The sequence below is a fragment of the Cherax quadricarinatus genome, chromosome 37 (assembly GCF_038502225.1).
Source record: "Cherax quadricarinatus isolate ZL_2023a chromosome 37, ASM3850222v1, whole genome shotgun sequence".
Classification (NCBI taxonomy): Eukaryota; Metazoa; Arthropoda; class Malacostraca; order Decapoda; family Parastacidae; genus Cherax; species Cherax quadricarinatus.
Genome location: NC_091328.1, coordinates 24,739,870 through 24,753,778, shown reverse-complemented (window position 1 = coordinate 24,753,778; position 13,909 = coordinate 24,739,870). Strand labels below are relative to the sequence as shown.

General features: G+C 39.6%; 1 protein-coding gene across 1 annotated transcript in view; it reads left to right on the top strand.

The window, feature by feature from the left end:
• The window catches only part of LOC138853681 (putative neural-cadherin 2), a 197,148-nt gene that overhangs the window by 49,516 nt on the left and 133,723 nt on the right, over positions 1–13,909 (top strand). The window contains exons 3-4 of the mRNA XM_070091743.1: positions 2,488–2,652; positions 10,962–11,099. Coding sequence (XP_069947844.1) covers positions 2,488–2,652; positions 10,962–11,099 — 303 coding nt within the window. The remainder of the gene's footprint in view (positions 1–2,487; positions 2,653–10,961; positions 11,100–13,909) is intronic.

Below are 13,909 nucleotides of genomic sequence, written 5' to 3'. Positions count from 1 at the left end.
CGCCTCTAGGGGGTTTGCCTTAGATATAACTATGAAAAAATAGAAAAAAATAAACTTGAAATTTGGCAACCCTAGAAACTTGATCCGAGGAAATAGAGCAGGGGCGATCCGGGAGTAGAAGGGCGCTGAAATGGGGCAGAAAAAAATGAGGGGGTTGAGGAGGGGGTAAAAAATGGGGTGAGGGGTCAAAAAAGGGAGAGGAGCAGAGCCCCCACTCAATTTTTAATGGGAGGGGGGAGGTTGGAGCCCCACTCAAAATAAATTCGTCACACTGAAGAAAAAGACACTAATCCGTATCACTAATCTTTCTGTTGTAGCACCACTAATCTTTGTTGTAACACCATTAGTCTCCTTGCTATAGCACCACTAATTTATGCTGTATCACAACTAATCTACTTGCTGCAATACTATGAATTATTTCTGTACCACCACTTTTTAAAGCTGTAGCACCACTAAATCCCCTAGTGTAGCATCGCTAAACTCCCTGCTGTAACACCACTAAGCTATGCTGTGTCTCTGCTAACTCATATTGTAGCTCCATTAATTTTTGCAGGAGCACCACCAAAATATCTGTTGTATCGCCACTAGTTGATGCTATAGCACCACTAATTTGTACTCTAGTTTATGCTATAGCACCACTAATTTATACTCTAGCAACACTAATTTATACTTTATCACTACTATTTTATGCTGTAGCACCACTAATTAATGTTATAGCACCACTAATTTATACTCTAGCACCATTAATTTATGTTGTAGCATTATTAATTTATGCTGCAGCACTAATTTATACTCCAGCACCAAGGTGGCTCGTGGCCTGGTGGCAAAAGCTTTCGCTTCACACGGTGAGGTGTCCGAGTTCGATTCCCGGCGAGGGTAGAAACATTGAGCGTGTTTCTTTACACAGATTGCCTATGTTCAACCATCATTAATAATGGGTACCTGGGTGTTAGTCGACTGGTGTGGGTCGCATCCTGGGACAAAACCGAACTAATTTGCCCGAAATGTTCCGCATAACAAGAGGTTTTCCATGTAGCAGTATGTCACTGATGTCAGCTAGACTTGTATACCTTGTACATGTACTTGTTGAAATAGACATATTATTATATTATACTAATTTATGCTTTGTCATTACTAGTTTATACTGTAACACCACTGATTTATACTGTAGTATTTATTCATGTTCTAGAACCATCAGTTTATACTCTAGCACCTCTAATTTATGCTGTTGCACCACTGTTCTTCCTGATGTATCACCAGTTCTGTGGAACCACTCATCCATAATGTAGCACTACTCTTCTCCTTTCTGTAAGAGCACTAACCTAACTTGCACTAACCTAACTTGCACTAACCTAACTTGCACTAACCTAACTTGCACTAACCTAACTTCCTGGAACACTATTTCCCGATTCTCTAGCACTACTAACCTTGGTTACGCACCACTTACTCATCCTGATGTAACATGGCGAGTAGTGGTGCAGTACCTTATACCTGAGCACCGATAACATATTCTTAGTATAACACCTATCATGTAGCCAACTAATCTGTGCTGTAGCACCACTAATGTATGCCTTAATCCCATTAATTTATGGTGTTGCAACCTAATCTTCCTGTTGTAGCACCACTAAACGTCCTGCTGTAGCACAGTTAATCTCCCTGCAATCACAGCAATAATCTTCGTTTTGTTGCATCACTAAATTCCTTGATGTAGTTCCACTAATTTAAGTTTCAGGGCCAATAATCTCTATGTTGCACCCCTAAGCTATGCTGTAGCGCCACTAATTTATTCTGTAGCTTAACTGATCTCCCTGCTGTAAGGCCACTAACCTACTAACACCACTAATCTATACTGTAGCACCACTAATAGATGTAGCACCACTAATCGATGCTGTGGCAGCACTAATCTAAGCAGTAGCACCACTAATTTATGCTGTAGTACCACTAATCGATGTTGTAGCACCTCTAGGTGATGCTGTAGCACCACTAATTTATACTGTAGCACCATTAATCTATACTGAAGCACCACTAACCTACTTGCTGGAGCAAAAATAAATTATTCTGCAGCATCCTTACCTGCATTTTGACATCACTAATTTATGCTGTAGCATTACTAAATTTCCTGCTGTTCTCTTAATATTCTATAATGTTGCAGAAGCTAATTTATGTTGCTGCACCACTAATCTTTGTTGTAGAATCACTAACATATGCTGTAACACTAACGTGTGCTGTAGCACCACTAACGTATGTTGTAGCTCTACTAACGTACCATCGTACTACTAACTTATGCTGTAGCACCACTAACGAATAATGTAGCACCACTAACATATGCAGCATCATTAATGTTCCTGCAGTAGCACCAACCATCTATGTTCCAGAACAACTAATTTCTTTCCTCTTGCCCTTCTTTAATATACTGGAGCACCACTAATTTATGCTGTAGCAACACCAATCTCAACACTTGTAGCATCACTAATCACCTTGTTGTAGCACCAGCTGGTGGTGGTAGCGGAGGCTGGGATGGACGCAGCGCACACCATAGTACAGGTGCGCGTGTTGGACGTCAACGACAACCCTCCGTCGTTCCTCAAGCCACACCCACAGGTCCTGGTCGTCGAGGAGGACGACAGACACCTTCCAGCAGTCATTCTCCAGGTTAGTGTCGTGACGACTTGACTATCTCTCAGGCTAATAGTGACGATCTCCCAGTCATCACTACTCTTAATTGTGATGACTTCCCAGTCATCACTACTCCTAATTGTTGTACAAGAAAGTTATAAAATACCGACATGATGAAAGTTAAGACACATGTGCAACATCTGGATATCTTTATTGTAGACGTTTCGCCATCCAATGGCTTTATCAATACAGATTCTTGGAAATAGAAGACAGTAGAAAGTAGAACTATATACTATAAATGAGGTAATCAGTCCCTCAGCCTTGGAGTTAGTGTGAACACCTACTCCAAGTCTGAGGGACTGATTACCTCATCTTTTGTACATAGTTCTACTGTCTTCTAAATATGTCCTAGAATCTGTATTGATAAAGCCACTGGATGGCGAAACGTCTACAGTAAAGATATCCAGATGTTGCACATGTGTCTTAACTTTCATACTGTTAATTGTGACGACTTCTCAGTCATCACCACTGTTAATTGTTACGACCTCTCAGTTGTCACTACTGTTGTGAGACCTCCTAGTCATCACTAGTATTGCTAGTAACCACTTGTAGTCATCATTATTATTAATAGTAACAACCTCTCAGTCATCACCAGTGCTATTAGTGACTACCTCTTTGTCATCACTTTCTCTAACAGTGACGACATCTCAATCAAATGTATTTAAAGTGACGACCTGTCGGTTATATTTTATTATTGACGCCATGACTGACCACTATGGTAGAAATGACGACCCGTCTGTACAACCACTGTGGTAGTAGTGACGACCTGTCTGTAGCCACTGTGGTAGTAGTGACAACCTGACTGTAGCCATCGTTGTATTAGGGATGACTTGGTTTAACCACACCATTAGTAGTGACGGCTTTTCTGAAACTACTGGGTAGAAGTGACGGTTTATCTGTTTCTATTGTGGAACCAGTGAAGACCTGTATGTAACTACCCGTAATAGTATCGACAACCTGCCTGTAACCACTGTGATCGTAGTGACGACCTCTGTAGCCACTGTGGTCATAGTGACGACCTCTCTGCAGTCACCTAGGGAAGAACACCACCTCCTCCTTCTTGCCGGAAATTACGCTTAGTAATTTTTTTTTTTGAAATATCAAAAACTATATTAATATTTTTTGTTAATAAAAATATAAGTTATTAATTTATGAATAAAAAATAATAATAAATATATTATTAATAAACAGCTCATCAATAACTGATATTTAATTATTGATAAATATGTGAAATTTATAAGTTTTGAAGCATTATGAAAATTATTTCAGTGGATTTAAAAAATTTATTATAAAATGTTCAAAGGAATTAATTTTTTTACGACCAAGATTGATTCGTTCCAAATATATACACCGAGAGTAGTGTATCTCAATGTATATTCTTCATGTGTTTACTTCCTGTTTTTAGTGTTAAAGTATTGTTGACTGGTGGCGGACACGTGACATGCAGCCTTCATCACTATATTGTAGTTGACAGGCTTTAATTAACCTACCAACGATATTGAATGTTTCTTTGTGACTTTTTACAAACTCATTTTATTATTATTATTATTATTATTATTATTATTATTATTATTATTGTTGTTGTTGTTGTCAAGAGAAAGCTAGGAGGGATCCTACAGCACTTGGGAATGAGAAACAGTCATATGTGATTATATTCAGTGGACTAAGAGTTTTTTGCCACCATGAAGGAAGTCTTGCTGTTAGAGAGCAACATTCGTAGCACCATCACAATATCTGTGGTCTTCGTAGGGTTTTTGTTTTTTGATACCTAGGATCAACTTGGGAATCCATGTCTGTATATTTTCCGGTTTATTTACGTCTCTTCTGAAACAGGGAGACCAGAGCTTGGCAGTGTTATCTAAAGGAAGATTTATCAAGGATATATTAGTTAAAGTATAACCTAAGGATTTCCAATATTTATGCTTCTTGACATGAAGCCAAGAATTCCATTGCCGTAGATTTTGATTTTTGCATAAAGAATACCTAATTTTTTTTTTTCAGTTTGATTAAGATCTACTTTATTTAATTTATTAGTGCCATAGTTAATTTCTTTACCCACATTTGGAGCCTTACATTTATCCACTATAAACTGCATCTACCACAACTTTGATTACAACATAAACCTCTTCAGGTCATCCTCTAGCTCTCTAGATTCCTCATCAGAAATTATTTGACGGAATATTTTAGGGTCAACATGAAATGTGCACATGGCACTATCTATACCCTCATCTGTGTCGTTTAGGTAGACTGTTAACAAAGATCATGTTCTCTGTGGAGCACCATTTGTAACTGATCCCCATTCTATTTTCTCACCATTTATGTAAATTCTCTCTTACCTGTCGGACAACAGTCACCTGTGTGGAACTGTATGAAAGACCTTACCGAAGTCCACCTACACAGTAGCATATTTATTATCATGATCTGCCGCTTCATATTTCGTAGTTAATAAAAAAAGGTTAATAAGCGACTCATGAAATCGTAATAACACTCAATACAATGGGTCGATCCCCACCCGTTCTCTAATTCGAAAAGTTAGTAAATTCGTAAAGCAAAAATACCCGTGTAAGACTGTGCTGGATAACTGGCCAAATTATATTTTTCACGGCGGCTTTAAATTGCATCTGCAGTTACTTATTCCAACATTTTTTTTCACAATACAGGAAGAATTGCTTGGTGTATAATTTGAAGCTAAAGACCTATCTCCTCTTATATGTGTTGGAATTACATTTGTTATTTTGATGCTCGTTTATAGTGAATTACTAGACATCAGCTAATAGTTTACTAAAAGCTTGTTCTTACATTCATTTAAATCCCTTGAAAATAGTTCATCTGGGCAAGGTGACTTATTTGGTTTCATTGTAAATATTTGTCTGAGTACACTGTCATTAGTAACTTTGATGTTACACGGTTTATTTTTTGTTCTGACTTATATAATTAATGATTGCTGAAATTATGTTATCATCCTCTTATGTAAAAAGAGAGAGTCGGTGTTAAATATGGTGCACGTTTCTTTGCCATTAACAATAAGTTCACCTGAGATACATTAAAGCTGGGATATCTTTACTAGTTTTATATCTATTTACCTGAAAGAAATCCTGTTGCCTTGGATTCCATCTCAACTTTAAGCTTTTGTAATTCCCTTTTTACTTCCGAAACTGAATATTTTGGTTCACAGGGAGACCCTTTATTATTATATTTAGCCTGAGAATTCCTCTCATATTTTTACCTAAGAGTTTGTTTTAGACTCTTATTTATCCGTTATGGTTCATTTATATTTGATCCCATTTCTCAGTTAGGAATACGAGCTACCTGGGCAGTTTATACAATGGTTAGAAAAAACAGTCGTTTTTGGGAAGCTCTTCCGTCCGTCAAGTTGTCTTCATTATAATCTAGAATCAGGTCACCCTAGTCGACGCCACTTAGGTAATCCCCACATAATCTGCAGTGCGACAGTCGGAGATCTTTACTTTCTTAGCATTATTAATCAAAAAATCCTCGATTTATACAGTCTAAGCAATTAGTGATTGCTTTCTCAAATACTTCGTTAAACTCAAGATCCTCTACTAGAGAGTCCTTGTTTGCTACAACCAAGTCAAGCGGGTTACTTTCTCTAATTAGTTCTCTCTCTAAAAAGTCGTTAGTTTCTAGATTTCCTTTCAAATTGATCCCATTAATTTGGCTTAGTTTTAAACCTTCTATTAAAACGACATTTTCGTCTGTAGATGCCAAATCAATTTCGTTCCAGAGAAATTTACATCCTACACTTTTTTGGCTTGAGGGTCGGTATATCACATGTACAATAACATTTACATGCTCTTGAGAAACTGCAGCCAAATAGATTCAGGTCCGTCTCTTCCGCTTTCATATCTTTTTCTAATGCAAACAGAAGGAAATATTTCACTAGAACCTTTATCTTGCTATGAGTCCTTGTATGTAATGAAAGTGGCTGTATACTTCCGGTACTGCTCAGGTCCTTGTGTTTCCAGCTTGTTATTTTTAAGTAGAATATTTCTTTGCTTGATACCTCGACCTCCGTTGTGAATCCCCGTCTATAAATATACTCTTATGTCACTTGGGACTGAGCTAAGTTCATTCCTCCGCTCAGCCGTCGGGACGTTATATGATCGTGTCACCAAGGTTCGATCACCACAGATCTGTGATGTCGCTGAGTTCAGCTAGTCACATGGTACATAAAAATCACGTTCACACAGTCTTTACCAAACACAATACTACACACCGTGAAAGACTGATCAAATCGATACAGCTGTAACTTAAAGAAAAGTTTAATAAAGGCTGTTTCTAAGTGTCTTATTTACTAAGTGTGTCGGATTACTGCTAAAGGTTCAATATAATCTAATTAGGACAAAATTGAAGCACTTGAACCAGTCAATGCAGGGATTTACACTCTTCCCTGTGGACTGTGGAGTCTGTGACAGAATATACATAGACAAAACAGCAAGAATTCTCGAAACGCATCTCAGTGAACACATTAATGCATGTAGGAATGATAACTTAAACAACTCCTGCCTACAACACCAGAATTCTGGCAATTACGTGATGAAATTCAACGACGCCCGCCTTGTGACTAAATAACCCAATTTCCGCAGACGTAAATGCCCTGATTCGTCATTAATCGACATTTCTAGCATAAACAGAAAAAAAGTCACTTTTATCATCTCTGAAAAAGTTGACCCGCCATCACATTGCTGCTGCTGCTGCTTTTCTACTACCTACACCGATATTATTATGCCTTGTACCTTTAATACCTACATTTACCCTCTGTGTCCTTTTATTGTTGACTGGGTCCACATTTGTAAGACGTCAGGTGTTCAACACACCTTCAGAGAATCTCTTAAGTCGTTCTGGCACTCGAGTTGCGGCTTGAGTACCAGGAATGGCTCAAATGGAGTTAAAGGACTCACTAGTTCCATGTCATAGGACTGCCCCCGCCATAAGGCTGTAAACGGTACATCACTTGTATAAACTCCGACATCCCTTCAGGAGCCACTGTCAGGTCATCACATAGAGAAGACCCGGGCCAGGACCCGTCCTGTCAAACCTATATGAACATGAACTTGCATTGTTTGTAACGGCATGACAAAGCTCATGGAGAGTGAAACGTTGCCACAATAGAACTGTCGCATAAGTTGCAAGTGTCCGTTCACCCAACATATAGAAGGTTGATGGCCCAAGAGAATGAAGACCCCAGGAAATTGTAGACAGCAGGAGGTTCAATGTTGTTTTAAATTGAGATGAAAGAAGTTTAAAGAGCATTCGAGACAACGCTAAAATATTTATATTAAATTTTAGGTCAAAGTTAGTCAGCAATATACTGTAGAGTAATATGCTGTAGATAGTACACATTAATTATACATTCATTAATTGTCTGTAAACAGGTAATTTTCACAATAATGAGATACTTGTAATAACAGGAGTCATCCCACAGACAATAAAAACAATGAATATAGCCCCACTCCACAATATTGGCAGTAAAGCAATTGCAAGGAATTTCAGACTGATAACAATAACATCCCATATCAAAAAATCTTTGAAAGGGTTCTAAGAAACAAGGTCGCCAAGCACTTGGATACCCATATATTGTACAATCCAGGGCAGCATGGGTTTAGAATGGGTGGTTCATGTCTCTCACATGTACTTGATCACTATGACGTGGTCCTGGATGCACTGGAGGACAAACAAAATGCGGATATAGCATACACAGACTACGAAAACCTTCGACAAGTGCGATCTTGGTGTAATAGTATACAAAATGCGTGATAAATTAGTAACAGGAAGTGCGTAGTTGCATCTATAACTTCCTAACAAATAAAACACAAAAGTAATAGTAAACGGAGTAAAGTCAGGGGAGCTACAGAGAAAAGCTCTGTTCCGCAATGTAAGAAAACTCGCTCCCATCCTTTTCCTCATCCTCGTATCTGACATAGAGATGTAAGCGTCCTTCTTTGCTGATAATACCAATATGTGTATGACTGTCATCCATGGAGAACACTGCAAATCTCCAAGCGGGCATTTACCACGTCTTAAAACGGGCGTCAGAAAATAATCTGACATTCACTGGAGACAAATTTCAATTACTCCGCTATGGGAAACTCGAGAAAATGAAAACTGGATCGGAGTATAAAACAAATTCTAATCCCCAAATAGTGCGAGAAACTAGTGTGAAGAACCTGGAGTGGTAATGCCAGAGAATTTCATTTTTAAAGATCACTGCAATGTATATACCATATCTGCAAAGAAAATGATAGGATGGATAATGAGAGCTTTCAAAACTAGGGATGCCAAGCCAATGATTCTCTTCAGATCGCTTTTCTCTTTAGTCTGGAATATTGCTGTACAATAACGGCCCTTTTCAAGGTAGGTTAAATTGCGGACCTGTAGAATATACAGAGCTTTCACTGAACATATAATTACAATAAACCACTTAAATTACTGGGAACGATTGAAATCCCTTGACTTTTACTCCTTGGAATGCAGGAAAGGAGGATACTTGATAATATACACTTGAAAAATTCTGGAGGGACTAGCCCTAAATGTGCACACGGAAATCGCTACCTACGGTAGCAAAAGACTCGGCAGAATATGCAAGATATCCGCAGTGAAAGGTAGGGGCGCCATGAACAAGGTAAAGACAACACGGTTGTCTTTAGCTTATTCATGGCGGTTGCGGCCCCATGACAAGGGCACAATGAGTCTTCAAGTCAAATGGAGTACCACTTACAGTCCTTCGGCGGGGGCAGCCATATGGCAAAAGCGCGGTGGAGTGGAATACCGTTAATCTGCCTCTCAGCATACATAAGGATTACCAATAGAACCCTCGACCCCTTCAAGAGGGAGCTGGACAGACGCCTGACCAGCCGTGCTGTAGTTCGTACGAGGAGTTAAGTGTGGCCAGTAGTAACAGCCTGGTTGATGAGGCCCTGGTCCACCACGAGGCCTGGTCACTAACCGGGTCGCGGGGGCGTTGACCCTCGGTATACTTTTATCAGAAGTAGCAGTTTGATTTTCATGTCAGGTTAATTGTGGCAACCTGCCCATTATGGCTACCACATAAGTAATAATATGTTCTTCCATTTCTCGATGATCTTTCAGTGTTTATCACGTAGGTAATTCATTAATAGTGACCTTTAGTAGATAAACTTTTCATTCACTAACAGGTGAACACTGATAATTTGCCCCCATCACCCAGACTAATGCCTGTCTGACAATAGTCATCATAAAGATCAGCGACGATGACCAACACATTGACACTAAACTGACCGGCAATGATGACATTTCTCTGTCATCACATAGAAGTTGTGACTGTGGAGAGCACCTACAGTTTGTAAGCAGTATTCTTAGAGAGATGTTGTGATGCTTTGAAACGTACATCTTATTGAGTCACAGTTCCAAAAGGAAGGATAAAAGTTACAATGCCGTGGTTGGAACAACTCACAATTAGACTACAAATTGGATATAAAGTTTTAAGTGACCTAAATCAGGACTCAGTGAGGAGTTATCGACTGGTAAACTCACAATGAAGTGTGTTTCAATGATTGTGGTTGGGTTTAAGGGGTAATATTGGTGGAGAGTTCCTTCATCTCTGGTGCATCTTTTCTATTCCCCTGCTCGTCTAGCAGTTAATGTAGAAATATGTGTATTCACCAACTTAAGTGTGTTGTATCCACGAAAAATCTTCTATGCACATGTGTGAGAAACTCCAATCCTGTTGAAAGTCATATCCTGGACAAAATGTCAAAGTTTCAAGAGACGGTTATTCTGCTGAAAGTAGACAGTTGTCTTGAAAAAAAGGGAATATCTACACTGTACAGGATCTAACAATGTTAATAAAAAATTACTGGTGATCTGAAGGCCTTTGTAGTCCACGGTTGTCACGGGGTTGTGCAGCAGTGCTCGAGGATTCACCTAATGAAATGTCATGGTTGACTGAGAACCATTGTGCGCCATGATTCTAGCGAATAATAACTTACTGTGAGGAGGTGTACTGTTATGTACGGTGTACGCTGAAACAAAGTGTGTTGCTCTAAAGACATAATCCTATTTAGAAAAAAAAATATATATAGGAAAGCACTGAATTGCCAGTATATTTGCATAAAACTGGAAGAAACTCCTAAGCTGCATCAACAAAACAAATTCATTTAGAAGATTTGCGAGTTGGTTGAAAAAGACTGAGAAATGGTAAGTTTGATTTGGACCTGCCTAGCATTAGGCAGTATCTTATAGAGCACCTTTATCATATTATTATTATAGCTGTGTTGGATACGTAGGTGGAAGCGACGGACGCTGATGCCAGAGACGCCGGCTGGCTAGAGTACTCTTTGCGGGGAGACGGTGTCGACGACTATCAACCTGAAGACGCCTTCTTCTCCATCGATCCTCTAACTGGACATCTCTTCCAGCTCAGGGTACGTGGCAACACCTGCTTTTTTTTTCACCTATGCTCAATACATCTGTTACATCTGTCAATGCCTGTTGTGTCAATATCTTCTTGTTAATGACTTGCTTTCATTACATTAAGCGTCACTCATTATTTTAAATCATTTATGTGACCCGAATCATCAATTTGATTATAAGTCACTTCACTAGAACCTCCTCAGAATTGACTCAGCACCTGTGTCTTTACTCTCAACAGTCAACATTCTCCACATTTCGTATTCTCAACACCCGCTCAGTCACCTTTACTGCCAGCAGTTTGTCTTTCACCGGCAACTGTTTTAGTTTCAGCAGCAGCAGCGCTGCTACTGCTGCTCCTGCTGCTGCTGCTGCTGGAGTTGCTGGTAACACTGCTACTGTTGAAGAATTGAGACACTTAGGCAACACATGGGAATCTTTATTGAAGAAATGTTTCGCCACACAGTGGCTTCATCAGTCCAATACAAAGTAGAAATGGGTAAGGAGAGATGTAGGTTGAGGTAATCAGTCCCTCAACCTGGAATCGATGTGTTCAGTTCATCACTCTTGTAGGAAGTGCACTGCAACATCATGGGATCTTAGTACAAAGACTTCAACGCTTGTCCAACGTTTGGACGACGACCTACTTACACTAGCGGCAGGTCCCACTGTGATCCCGCCTCCTCCTGCTTCGACTCATCTGACTGCAGTATATAAGCCACCTCTCTGGTCCTATGTTGTACTAACTATAAGAGTGATGGACTGAACTCATCGATTCCAGGCTGAGGGACTGATTACCTCAGACTCCTCCTCTCCTTACCCTTTTCTACTTTGTATTGGACTGATGAAGCCACTGTGTGGCGAAACGTTTCTCCAATAAAGATTCACGTATGTTGCGTAAGTGTCTCAATTCTTCAACTTGTCGGTTTTCAAAACCATTCATCACAACTGCTACTGTTGTTGCTGCACTTGCTGTTATGTTTTTTATTTACTGCAGTTACTTCTGATGAATTTGTTTCTGTTAACGTTGCTGCTACTACTGTTGCTGGTGCACACTTACAACTAATCTCTGTTTGCTTGGCTTTCACCACCACCATTTATTAGGTACAAGAAACCACATACATCACTTCCATGACCTGTTGCTTCACTGTGACCACCCACATCACTTCCATGACCGGTTGCTTCACTGTGACCACCCACATCACTTCCATTACCAGTTGCTTCACTGTGACCACCCAGCCTCACTTCCATGACCTGTTCCTTCACTGTGACCACCTACCCCACTCCCATCACCTATTGCTTCACTGTGACCACCCATCCCACTCCCATCATCAGTTGCTTCACTGTGACCACCCATCCCACTCCCATCACCTGTTACTTCACTGTGACCACCCACCCACTCCCATCACGTGTTCCGCTGTGACCACCCACTCTCACTGTGACAAACTATCACTGTCACCACCCACTAGCTGTGACCACCCACTATTTCTCTGACCTCCCACACTCATCATCTGTAGACTCGCACTAAGGAGTGTCGACCTGCTACAGCGTTACAGACTTCTGCTTCTCAAGTCTCACCATCAACCTCCACCGAGAGTCAAATAGTTCTCACTCTTGTCCGTTACTTAAGATTGCAAAGGATATTAAACAAGAACATATTTTATGGCAAAAGTCTGATAGTCTGTTTATTTTTCGAAGATGTATGACTATAAATAATGTAAGTAGCAGGATCTGAATAAAGGTATTAGTAAAACCTGATTTTAAATTAATTTAAAAAATTAAGTCTCTGTTAGTTCTACGAGTAGACTAATTCCTGCGGTGCTACTCGGTTACCAATAATGTATTTCGTTTCCTTGCAAATGAATCGTTTTTTTAATATCGTTAAAAATGCTTTGTGCATATTTGACTGAATATTATTCAATTAATTTTGCGAAATAGAAATTTAATATCTCATTTCAATCTGAAATATTTAATTATGCCTGCGACTTGCCTGAGTACAGTCTGCCAGCTTGCCAGTTTCAGGCTTTTATGAGTACAGTCTGCCAGCTTGCCAGTTTCAGGCTTTTATGTACCGATCACCTATCTATCTATCTATATATATATATATATATATATATATATATATATATATATATATATATATATATATATATATATATATTTATATATTTATATATTAACACATCGACAGTTTCCTACTAAGGTAGGGTATTCCGAAAGGGAAAAACTTTCACCATCATTCACTCGATCAGTCTTGCCAGAGGCGCGCTTACACTACAGTGTAAAACTGCAACATTAACACCCCTCCTTCAGAGTGCAGGCACTGTACTTCCCATTACCAGGACTCAATTCAGGCCTGCCGGTTTCCCTGAATCCCTTCATATATATTTTACCCTGCTCACACTCCAACAGCACATGAAATCCTGAAAGCCATTAGTTCCTATCTAACACGCTCGCGCATGCTTGTTGAAAGTTCAAGACTCTCGTACACAAAACCTCCTTTACCCCCTCCCTTCCACCTTTAATAGGTCGACCTTTACCCCACCTTCCCTCCGCTACAGATTTATACACTCTCAAAGTCATTTTATTTTGTTCCCTCCTCTCTACATGTCGGAACCACTTTAACCCCTCCTCAGCCCTCTGGATAATAGTTATGGTAATCCCGCATCTCCTCCTAATTTCTAAACTACGAATTCTCTGCATTATATTCAAACCACACATTGTTCTCACACAAGACATCTTCACTGCCTCCAGCCTTTTCCTTGTTGCAACATCCGCCACCCAAGCTTTGCACCCACCTAAGAGCGTTGGAATAACTATACTC